This window comes from Neopsephotus bourkii, unplaced genomic scaffold (assembly GCF_033783945.1).
Source record: "Neopsephotus bourkii isolate Nb327-2 ecotype Australia unplaced genomic scaffold, CSIRO-AGI_Nbou_v1 NB_144, whole genome shotgun sequence".
NCBI classification, from domain to species: Eukaryota; Metazoa; Chordata; class Aves; order Psittaciformes; family Psittacidae; genus Neopsephotus; species Neopsephotus bourkii.
Window position 1 is genome coordinate 985,445 of NW_026900661.1, and position 19,619 is coordinate 1,005,063.

The window sequence follows — 19,619 nt, forward strand, 5'->3', positions numbered from 1 at the left end:
CTTCTCCTACCTTTTCCAAGTCTGATTTACTATAACATGCTGGTAAAGAGCACACAGATCTGTGCCTTACTCAGCTCTGCTCACAACTGACTCCAGCACAGCTCTTCCTGTTTGACCTTCTTATCTTTCCTGTTGATTGCACAGCCTGGCTTGGACGTGGCAAGTACAAAAAGTTGTCTATTAACCAATACTGTTAATTCAAAAACTTCAGGTTTTTTAAAAAAGAAACACTCATGAGCATGGGGTTGAGCTACTAAAGTTCATTATGCAAAGCAGAAACAGATCAAGTGTGCTGGAAGGTTTGTTCACACACTCCTGCTTTTCAAAGCAATAATTCATGTTGGCATTTTGCATTAGTGGTTAAAAGGCTTCATGAGACACATCCAGGCCATTGTGTTAAGCACGCATTGTTCAGACAAAGTAACAAATAGTCCTTCAGATGGAGTACCAGGTTTTATCTCCCCTCTGCTTTTGATCACAGAATTAGGTTTCTTGCCATCATTCCAGCTACAAAAAGCTGTTTGACTTGCTTCTTTGATGAACTGACACTGATACACTTGGGTTTATATTGCAGAAGTGTAGAGTTCTGCAGATCTATCATGCACTATGCAGCATTAAATATCAGTTTTGGGAATTCAGAAAGTCCGTTGTGGAGTATATGCAAATCATATCTTCTGTGTCAGAAGAATTTATCGCTAATCCAGATGCTATACCCTAAATGACCCACAAAGGCAAGGACAAGAGAAACTGAAAATAATCCATCCTATTTCAAATTTGCTTGCTTTTTGTCCTCCACACCTTGAGATGTTTGCATATTGTCTTCCTTCCTAACATAATGTAATGTTCACATAAAGTTAGTCACTGTTTGGATACTCTTATAGGTGATCCCCAAGTACCCCACACACCATCGGTGTGAAGTGCATTGCAGCAGGCACTACATGAGAACAGAACAACACATTGTCCACCCCAAAATATGTTATCTCAGACATCTCTAGTCAGCAGCATCACAGTGTTTGAGGTATCAGGCCATTGACCACACGTGGTAGGTGTGTTGGTAGGGGGTGTTGTCCTGAGACACATCAGAGAACCTGTGGGACCAGGCAGCACCTGGAGAATGTGATTTGAGATGATGGGTTGTCCCATACAGCACTGCTGCTCTCCTACAACTATTGCCAGGGGGAACAGAAAAAAACCCTGACCTTTCAGATGCCTTAGAGACCTTGGTTATGACCCCTGCTAACCTGTCTCAAGGAACATGCACTTAAAAGTTAGCTTTAGACTTTATAAACTAGGTATTAATAATTACAAGTCATGCTCTCATTTACCTTACTTCATCCTGTCACACCATGTTAGTATGAATTATAAATGCTACTTCACACTGATTGACCAATCTGTTCCTGCAGTATGCTTGGGAACTCTCCATCTTTCTAGAAATTATGAAATTGGAAGGTATTCAAATAACTGTAAAAATCACAACTAACCAATCATCCCACAGGGCTCTCCTCTCACTGGAATTAATTTGATATTGCACTATAGTGCAGTACACAAAGCATGTCACTTCAGGTTTAATTAATTTATGTAGTAGCTATGCCAACAGCATGAAATACCATATTTCTGTCACCGTTTTACTGACTGATGTTCTATGAGTTTCAAGACTGCTTAAATCCTTTAATCACATTTTATTTGTATATTTAATACATTTATTTAGTATGTATATTTAGTACATTTTATAACATATATACTTTTTATATTTAGTACATCTTATAACCTCAGTTCTTCACTGGCATTCCTATCACCTCTTATGTATACTCAAGGTAGGTTTGCAAAGCAAACAAAATCATCTAACTGTGTATTTTTCCTATATGAATGCCAATCTTCCATCCTCTATTTTTATGGCCCAAAAGTTGTAGAACCTACCACAAATTAGTGTGTCACAAAAATCTAAAAAAAAAAAAAAAAAAAAAAAAAAAAATTAAAACAAATTACCAATTTTTACTATAGAGAAGTTAGGGGAAATGCAACTCACTTAAGGAAACTAATAACAAAAGAGCAACAACTGAACTCCAGGTTCCCAACTCCCCTTTCAATACCTGCTTAGAATCATACCATGGTTTCGGTCAGAAGGGACTTTCAAGGCTCATCTAGTCCAGCCCTTCCTACAGTGATCAGGGACTCTTCAACTACATCAGGAATCTTCAGCTTCCTCTGTGATTTTACACCAAAGCTCATTTAATCATGCCATTTGAGGTACTTCAATTCTTGGAGGCATATATTGATATGTGGTTTAAGTGGAAACAAGGAAAACAATCTTTTCAGCTTCAGACTAATGACATCAAATGCTGGTCCTGGACTTCTCATTGTTTTAATGAAACAGTACCAACCTGCATTACAGAAACTGAAGAGGTGAACAGCTGCTCTCATGACATAACTCCAGAGACCAATATATTGTAGCAAACAGGAAAAACACAAAAGTAGCACAGCGTGGTTTCCATATTACTAATCTCATCCCTTATACTACATTTTATTGACTAGAAATTGTGCTCCCTGTTCAGGTTTCCTTATGCAGAAAGACAGGCTTGAGCATAGGCCACCTTAAACTATTAAAGTTTCATGAAGACTCAATGGCCTTGCTTATGTTGCGCTGTCCCTGATCTTTTCAGGATTATTAAAAGAAGCTGACAAAAGGCAGGGGACATTGTGTGTTAAAACAAGACATTTCCTCTAATTGTCTCTCTCTGGCATTGCTTTCATCATCCTGTTTGTCTGCCCTTCTGCAGCTGCATGCTTGTCTGACTGCTTTTTGCTACAGCAGCTTGGTTTAGGAAAAACAACAAATTTTAATATTAAGGCCAATTATACCTTCCAATATAACTATTAGTCCATCACAGCTAGGTGCATACCTATGAAAGAGTAGTCTGTTGCCAAAGGGACTGAATTCAACACATAAGGAGAGTGAAATGTAAGTTGTTTGACTGATAATTAATAGCAAATACCAGATTTCAGCAAGAAAAGATCTTCTTACCTGCTTTACTAAATTCCTATCTGATCTCTTTCATCTCAAGTCCACTTAATGTTACAAAGCTCATTTCCCCTTGCTGAACCCTATCATTAAAGAACCTCTTTGTTTCACAGTTTGCTGAAATTAGCATTCTTCACTATTTACAGCTGGCATGACAAGTTTAAAATCACACAAGATACTGCTTTCTTGGGTAAATTAGCTTCAACCAATTCTTATTTTATCCAGTGACTGAGGTACTTTCACTTAAAAAGAAATGTAACATAACACAATATGTACTGCAAAGTTCACGAAGAATTATCACTTGAGCCCCTAGATGTGAAATCTCTCCAGCCTGAAGTGTGAACTCACAGTGATAACCTTTCACTTAGCAAACTTACTGAAATAGTTATATTGATTTTAGCAGGATTAGCAGCATACATGGGTTATGTTATGTTCACACGATAGTTACACACAAATTCCACAGAAATACGTTTACCCATATGTTTCCTTTTGATTAGCATGTTATCTCTCCACAGTAACTACATATAGAATTAACTAAAGAGTTAAAGTGTTTTTTCATGGAGTCCTGTCATCTTTCATCTGCCTGTTTGGAACTCAGATAGCTTTACTTCCCCCAGGTCCTGAAAAACACACTACCAGCTCCATAGTCTGCTTCAGAAAGGAAAAACAGAAAACATGAAAAGAAAAATATACTGTCATCCATCTGTACGGAAATGCTGTCGCCTTGTAGTCTGCAGGAAAATGCTGAGTCAAAACATCCAGCTGTTACACTGCTTAAACAGTTCCTAAGCTATTTATCCCACTCACTAAATAATAGGTATGTTTACTTACATTTACCAAGTGTTATTAATAGATGTTACTGAGTGTGTTAGTCCTCAGCACAAGCAATAACATGGTACACACCTGACAGAGCTTCCTCCTAAGGTTAGTGGCTCCTGAGAGCCACTATTACTTACTCAAGAACATTTTTAGCCATCAATAAAAAGCCAACATGGTCCTACTAGGGAAACAAATTTGGCTTATATCCAAATCACAGCAAGCAAGAAAGTTGCGATCAGATTCCCTGTGTGGCCTCAGCCATGACATGGACCATAGGCCTCCATGTATTAGAGAGAGAGAAACCTTCTAAGATAACTTCATCAGCTGAGAATAAATATTGTTACTTACCACTTGGAAGACTAATAATTTCCTTCCTTTACTCTCAAGGTCACCAGGATTTATTTTCTTCCCTATAGAAATAAGAACCTCCTCAAATTAGGCACAGACTTTCAAGCTGCACATGGCACAGAAAGCTTTTACTTCTCACTCACCCAAAGCCAAAAGCATTTAGACAGTTTGTATTCACAGGCTTCAGTATAGGGAATGAGCTTTCTCTGGTTTTGTATCCATTTCTAAAGTGAATTTAAATTTCTTTTATCTCATTTACTGGGATTAACAAACCACTTGATAAAGAAGGCCTCCTAAAACATCTAACCAAGCCTTCAGAATTGGGATAACACATTGAACATGGAAACAGTAATTCTGTTCTTCAAACCTCCAACTATTAAAAGGAAAACAAATGCCTACATGCAGCACAATTGACACTTGAACCCCCTTAGAACACCAGCTAAAAGAAAAAGATAATTAAATACTTCTTACCCCCAACAAGCTAAAATCCCACTTTTTATAGCATTGCAGGCTGTTTGAACTAAAAAATGGGGGGAAGAGGAGGAATGACTTCCTTTAATAACCAGGTGAACTGATTTATGATTAAAGGTTAACTTTTTCCAGCTGCTTGAAGTTTGCAGATAGAAGAGTTTATCCTTAAGGAAACCTTCTTATAGATAGCCAGGATGTACATAGTGATATATAGAGACTATATATTATGTTGCTCAAATGAATTTGATCTCTCTTTTCCTTCGAAGAAATCTTTTCCATGTTACACATTCAGAAAATGGCACTAATCAAGACTGCTTCCCAAATGAGATTTCTCACTTAGGTTGTCATAGTTTTTCTGCTAGCTTTTAAAACAGAGAAAACTATGTCAGTGTAGCTGAAGCAGTTTATTGTAAGGAGTAGAGCAGAAAGCCATGGCTGCTTGGTTTTAAAAAAGAATGGGGAGGAGTAGCAGCAGTGAATATTTAGATCTGCTCCAATTCTTTCTCCCTTTTAAGGGTTTGCATAAATGTATGCTATTTGAAATATATTTTTATATTTCTATACACATATTCACACTCTTCTTTTTTTACTAGGGTGCTAAAGCACTTCTGGGGTGGATAAAAAGACTTCTAACAGAGAAGCACTTACAGTCCTTTGCTGTGCACTGAAACACTTAATTTGCAGCACAGAAATTTCACCCATCTGCTTGGTGATTCTGCTTAGTGCTAGAAAATGCAGGGTGAGGGAACTTTATTTATGGGAGCTTGAATATACATGGAATGCAGATATCTCTTGAGCTAGCTTTGGTATTGAGGAAGTAAACTTTGACTTACATAGGCATCCAAAGTGGGGGAAAGTTACTTCAACAGCATAGATATTAGCACCATGTTCCAGTACTTAAAGGGTGGCTACAAAGAACATGGAGGCTCCCTTTTTATAAGGAGTCACCTGGAAAAGACGGGAGGAGAAGTCTTTTCCAGTTACTGCTTGGGAGATTCCAGTTGGACACTACAGAAATTTTTTCACAATGAGAACAATCAGCCATTGGGATAATCCCTGCAGGGAAGTGGTGGGTTCCCTGATGTTGAACACTTTCATGACTTGGCTGGACAGCCTGGACATCTAGTGTAGGTCTTCTCTACCTGAAAAGATTAGACCAGATGATGCTTGAAGTCCCTTCCAACCTGGTATTCTATGATTCTGTGATTAAATATGGATTCAGTAGAAACGAAGGCTCACTTTTTCCTCTGCTGATGCTCTGCGGAAGAACGCATCTGAAGGAATAGCTGGAGGGCCCAAAATGATGATAGCCACTAGGCTAGAAATAATTGCAGAACTGTGATATATCACTTTTTAATCTCTGTGCCATTCAGGAGGTATGACACAGTTTACTGTTAGTGGCTTCTGTGTAAACCAGAATGAAATGTTGGTGGCAGGCATGGCATATGAGGAGCTTTCCTTTGATCAAGGAAGCTCAAAATACTATCTTCTTATAGTTTTGGATTAACATCTCCAGGCACCTAAATGTCTACAGTATTGAAAGTTCTATGTTGATGATTTTGAGTTCAAAAATAACTAAAATTCTGCATCAGTATAAAACCAGCAAAGTAATTGGGATTCTTCCAAATTACTGCTGCCCTCTAGCTGAGACCTGAAGAAGGGCTCACGTGTGCAAAATGGAGTCCATTTTTTGCAGCTTTATCTGTAGATATATGTTACAACTTCTAGTAAGATCTTTCCTCTCATACCTATCCTTTTAGACCACTTGGCCACAGACACCACAAATAGAAAGATATAAAAGATATAAAAAATATAGATATAAAAATATAAAGGTATAACAGATATAAAAAGATGGTAATACACATAACAAGCACAACACTTTCTGCTTCTGAAGTATCCAGCCTTGGTGTGCGTGGGGAAGAATTTCTCAGAAGACGGAAATCTATAAAAAGCATAGTGCGAACAATAGTCTTGAGAAATATGAAGAAAGATTTTCTATTTAATAGAAAAGATCTGAGGCACAGTGGAGCTTTTCTCAGTATGGATCTGAAAATAATCTAAGCTGTAGATCCTTCTAGTCTGAATTTTGGTCTTGGAACCATTTTACAATCCCATTTATGGATTTTTGATGAAATGAAATGTACTTTCATTTGCCGTCACAGACAATAGTGATGTTAAGACGTGAATGTATGGGGGCATTGTATTAAAAGATTCTTAATACATTTAAGGGCATGTAGCTAAACCCTCAAATTATAATAAGTATTAGCTCCATTAAATGCACAGTATGTGCCATGTCCATTCCTTATATACAGTGGCATTTTCTCTACTTTTCCCAAGTTTGAAAGAAAAAGAAACAACATTATGTTTCTATTCCTTCTTATTTTCCAGTTAACATCTGTACGTGTTATCCAGAAACCTCACCAAAACCTTTAAGTTATCTTTTAGGTAGGCTTGGCCCAGGCCATGACATACAGACTGGGTCCTTCACTTTGTATGAAGCCTGGAAAGCAAAACTGATGGTACAAGACAGGTTTAAGACAGCTGAGGACACACATAGTATTCAGTCACAGCTGCATTTTTCCAGGGTCTAATGCCTGCCTGCCCAGGTACACTCCCTGGCAGAGTGTGCCAGAAGCTTCTGTAAGCTGTCACGCATCTCATCAGGCAAAGCCTCACTGACAGACAATGCTGTGGGAGACTTTTGTCACCCAGAAAACATGATGCTGGTTTTCTTTTACATAAGAACAGTGTTGGAGATGCAATGTAGGGTGAGCAATAAGAAATCAGCCTGTACTGCAAAATAGAGTTAAATAGACTCGGGGCCAATGGATTGTAATATCATCTCCTACAAGCGACAAGCTGTAGCTTCAAATAAAGAGTAGTTTTCCAAGGAGTTACACTTACAAGAGATCACAATATGCTTAATAAGCATTAACATCTCTGCAAAGGCACAAAAGGGGCAGTAGTATACTTCTTGCTTGTTTACTACAGAGAGCACAACATTATTTACATGTTTACACTCAGGAGTACTGATACCATGGTTCCGCAGACTGTGTAAATTGCACTGAAATCCCTGCAAACTTCATCTGCCATTCTCTCATTAAAATTTCATTTTTGCCACTGTTTTTGCAAGTGTAGTGACTTTTGTATTATTCACGCTCTGGCTCGGCTCTTCCCCAAACCGTCCTTTGCATTTGTATTTCTGCGCATTCCATTGCTGTAACCTGGGTGGTTGTCATTCTTGTGTATAAATGATATTGTGATGTTAATCATAACCTGCTAGATTTCCTGTCACATGCAGCAGTCTGTGATATTAAAATGTATTTGTTCTGACCCACTTCCCAAAAGCTGACTGCTGACATGAGAGAACAGTCCCTGATTGTCTCACTGCAACAAAGATTTCTTTCATCCTCAGCCATTGTTCCCTTTGATGTTATTTCATTCCTGCTGTTTTCAGAGTTTCCCTGGGAGTTTTATTTGATCATAGTGCATTTAGGTTTGTAATGGGTAATTGATGTCTAAGTTATAACTGATGATGCAATATTTATATTCTGCCCACAGTGTGAGAGGAGCTTCGCCTGGAAGTTTACTGACATCTTGATAGTGCGATGCAGACATCTCAATATAGTGCTACGTTATTATTTCATTACAGCTGCTTCACGCTAATTCATTATTTATAAACACGTGTACTTCTGGCTCAGTGAATAGTTGGCAATTTATTTCCATACCCAGAATCTCATTTTAAGATCCCAGCCTGTTATTCTTCTCGAACTGCAGACCTGACTTATATTTCATTTACTATCAATGTCATACCAATACCACAAAGTAAGGTGATAGAGAGGTAACACTGTCACAGGCACACACAGTTTTACAAACACAAGCGTGGTTTATTTTGGCAGCTGTCCCAGAACCAGTAATTCCCAGATATAGTAGCTTTAATGTCAAAAACTGTCATAACACAGATTTGGCATTAGACATAAAATTAGACTATTTGATGTCTAATTACAAGACTCTAATTTATGTGGGGTTTTTCTGTTGTTGTTTTGGGGTTTGGTTTGTTTTGTTTTCCATGAGATAACCATTTAGGACATTTTTAGAAGGATTTGAGCAACTAATAGTATAGCCAGCTCAAACTGACTAATTGCTCTTTTAAGTTTCACTCCAAGTTGTTATTTGACTTAAATGTCTTGTGATACTATGTCAGCTTTGAACATGAAGCCAAATGCCAACCTTGTAAGGTTAAGCAGCTATTTGGATTTGTGGTCTTCTATATTCTGGATTAGCATGCAAATCACTTCTGACAACTGGCTGAAGGTTTTTTCACAAGTATTTTTTTGCTCAAGAGAAAAAGGTTCTGCTTCATTCCCTGTGCACAGGTTCTGGTTTCTCTCCCTTTTGCTGGGCTCTCCATCATGAAGATTCTCTTAAAATATGACCCCTTTCCTGCTCAGTTGGCAATGACCTACAACGCTTTGCAGACAAAGAGACAGAGGCCTGTGGCCTCTCCACTGTTGGAAAGATCAGAAATATCAGAAAGAAGCCCTTCAGCTGGACATCCCTTCCTACCCAAACTACCCCATGATTTTTTGCTGCTTCAAGAAAAGTACTAAATAAAAATAATGTGTGACAACTTTGCTGTGAAACCAGGTTTTAAAATAATGGTTTTATTAATTGAATATTACCCCAATTGGATTCTCTCAATTTTGAAGTAATGTAAAAAAAATGAAGAAAGGAAAATGCCTTTTGATGTGGTTAACTTCATTCAGATGCACAGGGGAGAAAACCAAACTTGATATTGAGCTACACCAGCTTCTGCAAGGGTGTGTGTTTTGTCCATAAATCTCCAGTATCCTTAACGTACAGAAGCACGCAGTCAAGTGTAATGCTAATACCTGTGAATGAATATACACTACGTTGATTGCTGTGGTTTGGTGCTTGCTCTTTTTCCTTTACATGAAGCCATATTCCCTTTTATGTCAAGGGAAGATAATGAAGATATGTTCCCTTAAATGATGAGGATGCATTTCTGATAACCAGGATGGTTAGGAATTCAAGATAATGGAGACCTTTTTCAATACAGTGCAGGATGGATGAATGTACTTATGAAACACATATAGTTTAAATACTCAGGGACAGTAAAGTGCAGCATAAAGTCTTCCATAGCACTTTCTAGATATTATTAGTGGAGAAATAAACTGAAAAGTAAACTTTTTGCCTCACATAAAGTTTTTAAGCTTTTCCAAAAAATAACGATGCTCTTAAAAGAATTTGGGGTGACATTGAGGATGTGAAGGGAGAAGCAGGATCATCAGGATTGCCAAGTGCCAATTCAATTTCCAGTAATGACAGAAGAGGTGCAAAGTGCTGACAGTTTAGAGGCTGGCTTTTCAGCCTTCTTTGCAGTGGCTGGACAAGCTGATTGCTTTTAAAAATGAAATTAAAATCAAGAGATGACTGCCTACTAGTCTGAGATTTGAGCTAGTAACAAGGGACTAAATCTGACAGTGTCCTGATGTGTATATCTCCCTGTTTTCAGGATAGATCAGAGCCCTGTCAGCTGTTTCATCTGTGAGATTGGATGGTTGGTTTAAATCATTTAATGAAAGCATTCTTGCAACTCTTTCCAGATGGTTTCACTTTGACTGTGAAGCCAACAGTTCCACCACACCTTTGCTATCAGCACTTCCAAAGTCAACTTCCTTAACAGAAAAGACAATGTCTGGAGAACAAGGAGAACATAAAATCCAACAGAATTCAGAATAAACTCTGCAGCCCTTTTTACCATAGACCACTCAAACACTGAATTGTGATCTGTTCCCAAGTAATGCTAATGTCATCTACGATTACTCCCTGGTTCGTCGGCTGGAGTAGTGGGGTCTTACCAGTGGTAGAACATGACTATTCTGTGGGTCATGGGGTCTCCTAATTAAGCTTATGGCAGCTGGCATTGTCTTAAGCAAGGAGAATTTTGGAGTTCATGACCTGTTTCTTAGAGTGTCCCCTAAAGTCTGGCACTATAAACACTTGTGGTAGTAACCCGGGCTTTGAAGTTGTTTCTGTGACTGGTAAGCAGAACTTCCAAAATCTTCCTGTGCCCAGAGCTGTTTCATTTTCATTACATCCAGTACTGATTGCAGGCCCACCAACTTCAGTATAACAAGTTATGTTTAATTTAGCTTTTTAAGCAACACTTCTGCCTAGCCAAAGGCTTACTAGCATCATTCAAGGATTGTCCTGAACTCATGATTGTATGCAAAGATAGTTCATGGTTAAAAACACATTGCAGTGATTCTAGAAGCCAGCTCTCATTGGAATGAATGCAGAACAGGCAAGATACCCATCTGGTTCACAGCCACAACTGAGGTGATTTGCCTATTTCTACTAGTGAGATACCTAAGATGCATCCACACATGGATATTCATGCATCACCTGCATCTTAGTGAAGTTCCACAAGGCCAATGCAACTCAGCTGCATGTATCAGTACAGCTGGGCAGCTCAGGAGAGCTTTCAATGGAAAATGGGTGGTAGAAGATTGCAGGATGGAAAACAGGTGATAAAACGCTTAGCAAACATGATGCTAAAGAATCAACAATGCAACTCCAAAACGAAGCACAGAAAGTGACAGATAGGATTGTGGCACTGAGCTTACAAGTCACCAGTTTTAAGCAATGAGTAATTAGAGTAGGAGTGAAGGAAGGGTAGAATCTGACAGAGCAGTATAAATGCATAAGTGACACAGAGAAAATGAATAGGGAATCAAATTATTTGATGTTTGCTATCTCTTCTATGACAAGAAGGAGCAGGAATCAAATAAAGATAGTAAATAGGAGGCTGAAAGCGAAAGCTGCTAGCTCTTCACACCACACATAGCTCAGCTGTGAAATCCCTCTCACAGGATGTTGTAATCGCTTGAAAAATTCATGGGCTCAAACAATAATGGGACAAGACAATGGAAGAAAATCCATGGAAGGTTCTTCAATACAAAGAACACATATCTGGCTCAGGAAGTCCCCTCAGCAGGTGACTGCCAGGACTGGAGGACTGGACTGGACTGTCTGATTCCATACAGCTGCTCTGAGTCGAGGTCCACATACTTGCCAATGGCAACAATTATCTCCAGGGGTTCTCAGTTCACACTGACAAAGGACCACAGTTCCCTATCAAATCAGGACATATAAACACTGCTACAGGGCTTATCTTACTTTAGTCACTGATGCTGGATAGGAAAGGTCAGTAGGTTTTTATGATTACAACTATTACTTAAACTTTAACTTTTAGATACCTGTTGCTGGAAAAGAGCACAGTAAGCACACCCATATACATGCACAGCAAGTCTTCATACCCTATTTCCTCATGCTATTACAGTAACTCCAAGCTGCCCTAAACCCTGTCTGAAGTCAGCATCAGCGGAGCTGTGCAATACGTTTACCTGACTGCGACTAGCTCCTGCTGGGTTTGTTAGGACAGATGTTTGGGTGTTTTTAAAACATTATTTCCTCCAGAAATACACCAGATTTTCAGATTGATGAAACACTGAACAAGCTGGCTTTAATAAAACACTGTGCATCCTTGTACTTTCAAATATGAAGGATCGGTGAGTGTTCACCTGCTCCAGAGGACTACCTTCCCTCCTGAACAACTAGGCTTGCTGCCAAACACCTTCCGTGAGGTGCATCGCTGCCTGGAGCATAAGATGTGCCGAGGAATGATGCAAACATCCTCACCATCACTCTCTGGCCCTCCTGGGGACATGCTAAAGCACCTGTGCACCAACTTGCCTTGTTCGAGCATCATGCGAAACAAACACAAGGTCGGGCATGGAAACGCAGAGGAAGACCTCAGCCTAGAGCAAGGAGATGGACGGAGAACAAGGTGAGCTCAGACTGCGGCTCTTGGGGGACGGCGGGCGGGGACGTTGCTGCTGTCGGAGACTGGAGAAGGGGGGGCTGCAGCAGCTTTGCCCGCAGAAGCGGCAGGGCCGAAGTCGTCGTCGTCCCCCCCCCCACGGCCGCAGCACGGAGCGGGGCTGCCTACACTTCCCAAGGTGCCCGCCGCGCCGTTCCGCGCCGTTCCGCGGCACCTGCCGTCGGGGGCGGAGCGCGGCGGCGCTGCCCGCTGCGGGCTGCGCGGCGGCGGGCGGGGATGGTGCCGCCCGCGGGGGCGCGGTGACGGGCGGCGGCAGCAGCGGGAGCAGCAGCAGCGGCGGGCGCGGCGCCTCCTGCGCGCCATGAGCACCGGCACAGGTAAGGGGCCGAGGGGGGCAGTCCCTGGGGGTCCCCTTTGTGCTTTGGGAGGTGGACGGTGTCCCTGCCCCGCTGGGGTCCGTCGCGCTGCTGTGCGGTGCGGTGCGGGCGGGGGAGCCGGCTTGACACTGCTAACCTAAACCCGTATTAAATACGCGAGTGTATGTGCACGTAGCTTCGGGGGGAGCTGTGACAGCCGCAGCCGCTGCCGGGCGGGAGTTGCTGCGGCTTTCGGGACCCTGTGCGGGGGGCTCCAGCTCCGCCGCCCCGGCCCCCAGCGTCTTCCACACCCCGGCGGGGACCCCCGCGGGACGGGCTTGGCCGGCCGAAGCCGTGGGGACCCGTGTCTGGCCTGTCCCTGCTCCCCGGCGGCACCCCGCAGCAGGGCTCGGGGGTGTCTGTCTCACCCCGGCCCCGCGGTGACGTTGGCTGGAAGGGTGCTGCTCGCCCGCTGCCCGGCACCCCAGGGGTGGAAGCTACGGGGCTCTTCAGACGGGGGTGTCTGCGTTAAAAACTCGGCCTCTGCTGCTGGTGGCGGTGGAGAAGGTGAAAATCGCGGAGGTTTCGCGGAGCCCTAGGCGGGATTTGACACCCGGAGGGCTCCAGTTGCCCAGGGTGATACAGGAGTAATTTACCCTGTGATACAAGCAGAATTTGAGAACTGACTTGGAAATGGGTTTTCCGGCAATTCAGCGTTCATCTGCATGGTGAGGCAGCGGGGGGTGGTTACTTCAGAGCACAGCTGATGGCAAAATATTACAGTCCTTAAGGCAAATACAGGGTTGTGCTTAAGGGAAAGGGGGAGGTTTCGGGAGCCGATTGTGTATTTCGTTTCTGAGGGTAACTACAGCTGCTAAATATATTCTCTGCCACAACAACAAGGACACACTGAATAGCTACAATTACGTGGTGGTTCTGTATGTCAACATGCTTAATCATATCACATCCTCACAGCGAGCCAAATGGGAGCTTAGCACAAACAGTGAGGAAAACAAGCTCCCTGTTAGAGCAGTGTGAGACCTGGGGTCAGGCACCTGCCAGAGACCTCAGCTAAGAGCCTAATTTAACATTTCTTGGGTCTGCTGAAGGTGTAGATGGTTCCATGTGTGCTGATTATCCACATTCCCACAGGGTCTGTAGATGAGATGTCCTTTCTGGGGAAGTGTCCAGGCCAAGGCGGGTACCCATAGGTGCAGGCAAGAGCAGAGTAAGTGTGTATTGCAGGGTGTATTGAATCATGTGGTGGGAATCCTGGGTCTGTTCTCTGTCTTTGAAGAGAACAGAGATGGTTAATGCAAATGGTAACATACATCTGCAATGGAGATGATTAAATTCCAGCACAGAATCCCATCCTCAGTTATCGGTCTGTAATTTGGAACTGAAGAATATGAAATACTGTGAAACATTTAAATTCTGTACTGGTACAACTGAGGCTGGTAGAGGAAATATTAAAGTCCAAAGTTGTATTTCTATATTATTTAAAAAGCCAATCAAATAGTAGTTATAAACCTGGTAGTAGACTTAGTGCATAACAGTCTAGTGCAGAGGAGACTTGACACAATTCTATTGCTGTAATTGCACCAAACATGGTGTAAATGAAATAGCAAAAATGAACAGTGCCAAGATATAAAAATAACATCCTGGGGAAAAAAGAGAGTGGAAAAAAACCCCGAGAGTTCTGTGCTCTCATTTGAAAGAATAACCGGCACTTTGGGGAGTATTGGATTTAAGTATAGGTTTAGCTCTGGTGTTCCCAAATTGTGATTTTTTGGTATGTCCATGTGGACATGTAAAATTATTTACAATCAATTTTAATGGTGATTTGAACATGAGAAGCCCACATCTATTCTGCAAAATCAGTGGAAATTTTCCATTAACATCAATGGGGCAAGTATTGTACAGCAAATTCAATGCCACGATTTGACTAAAGTCACTGTTTCCAAAAGATTTATACCAAAATTACTATGGGAAAGCTATGATTCAAAAGTTTGGTGTTTGGTGTTTACTGTAGCAGAAAGATGTTTCTGGTCTTGCAAAGAAAATAAGGGTGCAGTATGGTCTTAAAATCAGCCCCACACAAGGTTCAAGAGATTGCTGCACTGTTTGGTAACCCAGGAGAAATACCTGCTCTTCCTGTTAATCTTGAGATGGAGTAAACTGTCCTGGGTCTGTGCTTGTTGCGCCAGAAACCTTTGCTCAGGCTGTGTCCCCTCTTCTGCTGATGCAACATATCATTAGCTATCTGTGTCAAGAGGGTTTCAGGATACCCTGTGACGCTGCCTTGCTCTTTTAACTGTAAGATTTAGCATTAGATATAGAAATGCTTATATTTGGTAACCATGATTTGGTTGTCACACATAGATAGAGGTGATATAATTTCAAGTGGCTAAATAGTACATACTTTGAACCATTATTCCACATTAATGAGTTGCAGACCCATGCTATAATTTTAAATCTAGAAAGCATACGATCATGTGGCATAGTAAAGCACAGTGCAGATGAGTTATTACGGTAGTGATAGGGCAAGAGGTAGTGGGTTCAAACTGAAACAGGGGAGATTTTAGGTTGGATGTAAGGAAGAAAATCTTTGATGATGAGGTGCTGGAACAAGATGCTCAAGAAAGTTGTGAAAGCTCTGTCCCTGACACTGTTCAATGCCAGGTTGATTGGGGCTTTGAGCAACCTAGTTTAGTGGGAGATGTTGCTGTCCATGGCCAGGGAGTGGAACTGGATGAGCTTTAAGGTCCTTTCCAATTCAAACCATTCTGTTATTCTGTGTTGTAATTAGATTTTTCTGAGTGTGATTTTCCTCATCTCTTCCATATACTTACCATTGATCTTGGCTGAAGCTGTTCCTAAGAAAGACCCCGTTCAATGCTTTTTATGCTTTGGAAATTTACATGGCATGGCTGTGCTTTTAGGATTCCAAATGTACTTTTGTATGTTTATAATATCATTATCAGTCTAATATTTCAGTTCTTTGTCATCTTGAAGTCATAGCAAGAACAATAGAGCAGGTTTAAAATTTGAGATTGGTAAAACAAGGTTCCCATCAATTCCCAGAAATAGGGTAAGATGGTGCTAATTACATTGTAGGTGAATTATTTTATATTAGGTTAAATTAAATGTCGTGACACAAATTTGCATGGCTATTTAGTCTTTAAACTATTAAAGGGAGGATTTGATAGCATGGATCAGAGAACAGCTAATGGAGTGCCACAACACAAATGGAGCAGGAACACAGTGATTCTGGTTACAAAAGAGGTTATGCTGGTTGGTCACACAGAGTTCTGCTCTGTTTAGAAGCAACTTAATTCCTTTTCAGTGTTCACATACAGTTATGCTGATAGGAATAATCTCTGGAGACAATAATATGACTGTTTCAGTATATATTCAGTTAGATACAGTGTTTTACTTTCAGCCTTTTATTTTGAACACTAGAAGAAGAGAGCATTGAATTACTTGAAGGGCTCGACTTGCTTTGGAGTTCTCCAGCTAATGAACTTGTGCAGATTCTAGTGTGCAATCCTCCAGGTTTTGTAATTAAACAGAAGTAAAACTACTTCATTTTGTTGCCTTTTTAGCTATGTTTCCCTGAAAAAATAAGTAATGACGCATATTTCCTGATGGTATTTTCCTCCTCTGAAGTTGAATTGCATAGACTGTATGATTTCTTAGATTGTAAAAAACCAGGAAGCCATATTTTAGGATTATTTAAGAGGTTTTGATTGAAGATTCTTCTTTACAGCTCTGTAGAAAAAGATTATAATTCAGTGTATGACATCTGTTATATGGCATCATGTTCTTGGATTATAAGAATGTATAGCACAGTTACGAGAGGATAAAATAGGTCAGAAGAAATAGGTGATGGTAAATCAGCTGGTAACTCTGAACTGCAGGACGTCCTGACTGCCACAGGCCTTCATGTGCTGCCCCAGCACTGCAGCAAATCCCTGGAAAGGTGGATGGTTCTGCTTTAATAAAACAGAACAGATATTTGGCTTTCTGAGCGAGGTCTGTTTCTTGCCAGCTTGTCTGTTTGCAGTGCAGCATCTGTACAGTAACAAGCATCCCCTGTGGCTGGTGTCTTTATGCATCCGACTGCTATTGCAATACAATGTTGAGGTCAGTGTACTTTCGTTTTTCCTTCTCAGAATGTTATGTACTTAATGCCCAATAACCAACTTTGTCTTAAAAACATAGAGGGCTAAAGAAATATACAAACATTTGAAGCATTATTCAAAGCATGGCTACTAAGGCTAACTTTTCCCTGTCTTGCCGCTTTCTATGCAATGGGCTGGCCAACGTTCAAGGAGAAGTGAAGAAACCCTGGTTTTAGTTTTGCCTAGTTTGATGAATCATCCCCACTCCACACTACACAAATTCAGGCTTTTAGCAATGGAATCGCATCTCTCTTGGTTGTTGTTAACTTTTAAGCTCACCGCTGCATTTTCCAGTCCTGCTAGCGGATTGCTGGTGCTATTAACTCACCTTTGGACCTTGGGCTCTCAAACCAAGCATCCAGCACTCACAATAATGAATTAAACATATTTGTGTGGAAATGGGCTGTGCTGCTTGGGGCTTTTCACAGCAGAGCTGGGGAAGTGCTTGGATGAGAGAGCCAGCAGAGCTGTGTCTCTACCCAAGCCTGGTGTCATGTGCAGGGCAGTGGATGGGCCCTTGAGATTACTGGACAATTTGCTGGCTCGCTGTCTGCATCCTTAAATATAACCTTAAGGAAAGTATTTCTGAATTTAGATTATTCCCCGTGTCGAGATCCATTAACAATGTGTCAAGAAGGTCCTTAAACTGCTATCATCTGAAATGTTGGGATTTTTTTTTTTCAGAGCTTATTAGTTGATATTCATGCTCTGTAATCTAGATAGAGCATTGTTTTGCATGAAGCACAAGTATTTATTTTTCCATTTTGGAAAGGCATGTGAGAGGAATATAAACTCCATTCAATGAATATTTCTGTCTGCTTTAGGAGCCATTTTTTCTCCCTTTCTCTCTAAAAGCAAGTAATTCTTCTACTGGTGTTAGTCAAATTGATCAATAGCTCTATTTTGGAGATTCTCCCTCTTCTATAGGACAAGTTGCTTGACCTGTAGTTGAAGGAAAACAAAGTCTAAATGCAGTTGGCTATAAAAAATAAACAGTCCTTAATTGTAAGAAATCACTACTGATATTTAAAGAGACTTGAATATTCTTGTAACACAGATGGGGTTTTTTTGCTAGTGTCATATGTCAGTTGTTACTGTATAGTAGCTACTCTCAAATGCAGTGGCCAGTTGCTTGGAAGCTTTGAAGTCGCTCTTCTGTCATTTCATTGAACACTCTCTAGTACTGGTTTATTGAGGGAAATAATTGGATGTAGTATAAATGTGGAGCGCTAAGCATACAGTTGTTGTGTTCATAGAATCATAGAATGGTTCAGGTTGGAAAGGACCCTAAGGTCATCTAGTTCCAACCCCCCTGCCATGGGTAGGGACGCATCACACTAAACCATGTCATCCAAGGCTCTGTCCAACCTGACCTTGAACACTGCCAGGGATGGAACATTTAGCATTTCTTTGGGTAACCCATTCCAGTGTCTCACTGCCCTCACAGAAAGAACTTCCTTATGTCTAACCAGAACTTCCCCTGTTTAAGTCTGTTTCAGAAGATGACAAAGTGAAATTGAATCCTTGTGACATTGTTCGTATTGTGAAATCCTTGGTGAAGTAGGAGTTAGTTTGATCCATATCATATGAAGAAGAAGCCACAGAACCTGTTCTGCTCACAAGTGTCATGCAAGAGCCTTTGTCACTTTAGAAAATAGGTCATATACCTCCTTCTCCTCATAGGGGACTTGAGGTTTCATGTATAGCAGGGAATTTTAGAATAATACATAGGGCGGTTTACTAGTTGATTTCTGAATATATACTGGGATCTTTGCTGAGGAATGCTAAGTAGGACTAAATGAATAGGCAGCTTTATATGCAGTGATTAACTTGGAGAGTTCACAAACCATTTTGTTTTTTTTTTTTGTCTTATTTTTACCTCGGTTGAGAGTTTATTCATGTACGTTTTTACATCACAGATTGCTGCAAGTATTACAGTTTATAATTATGCCAATGCTGTAGAATTCATGGGAAATACTCTTTACAATTTCCTTTTTATTTTAATCTTGGTTACTTTCATTTACTTGGCTCTATTTACAAATCCTTTACCTTTCTTTTCTTCCTCATGTCCTCAGTATTGCAGCTTAGCTGGGACTTGCAAGTCAAATAGGTAGTTCTCTTCTTTATGTTGTAACAGACTACTGAGGATTTTTGGTAGAGTCCAGCTGACAAGTTCGGCTTTGTGGGGTCTTGATGGGTTTGCATTGGTGTTTCTTTTGGCTTTGCAATACCAGCAGCATTAAAGCAACCACTCGGTTACAACTTTAGACACAACACAGATACAGAAGACCTAATCTCTAAGGTTTCATTGTGTAGGGCACTGAGACTAAAGGGAGCCATGTAAGTGGGCTGTGTTGCCACTGTTACCTTTGATGACAGGAAGACAGGAATGGAAAAAGGTTTGCGGCCAAATCCTGTAACTGGGAGAGAAGGCAATCAGGAACAGCTGGGGCTGCTTATGTACTGTGAGTTGTAGCGAGTGTCTGGCAGTGACTCCAACACGTCACCCCTGTGACTTGCACATATGCTCTCTGTTCTGCTGTCTGTTAACCTGG

The 19,619-nt window shown here is 41.0% G+C and overlaps 2 protein-coding genes across 17 annotated transcripts in view; one reads left to right on the forward strand and one right to left on the reverse strand.

Annotated features, from left to right (window-relative positions):
- Window positions 1-167, reverse strand: part of SH3TC1 (SH3 domain and tetratricopeptide repeats 1) — a 33,821-nt gene extending 33,654 nt beyond the window's left edge. Inside the window, exon 1 of the mRNA XM_061369510.1 lies at window positions 11-167. The gene's annotated coding sequence lies outside the window, so the exon portion shown is untranslated. The remainder of the gene's footprint in view (window positions 1-10) is intronic.
- A 12,506-nt stretch (window positions 168-12,673) lies between these two features.
- The window catches only part of ABLIM2 (actin binding LIM protein family member 2), a 137,334-nt gene continuing 130,388 nt past the window's right edge, over window positions 12,674-19,619 (forward strand). For all 16 annotated transcript variants that reach the window (XM_061369539.1, XM_061369556.1, XM_061369576.1 and 13 more), the window contains exon 1: window positions 12,674-12,901. In XM_061369539.1, the coding sequence (XP_061225523.1) occupies window positions 12,886-12,901 (16 nt within the window). In that variant the 5' untranslated portion in view covers window positions 12,674-12,885. The remainder of the gene's footprint in view (window positions 12,902-19,619) is intronic.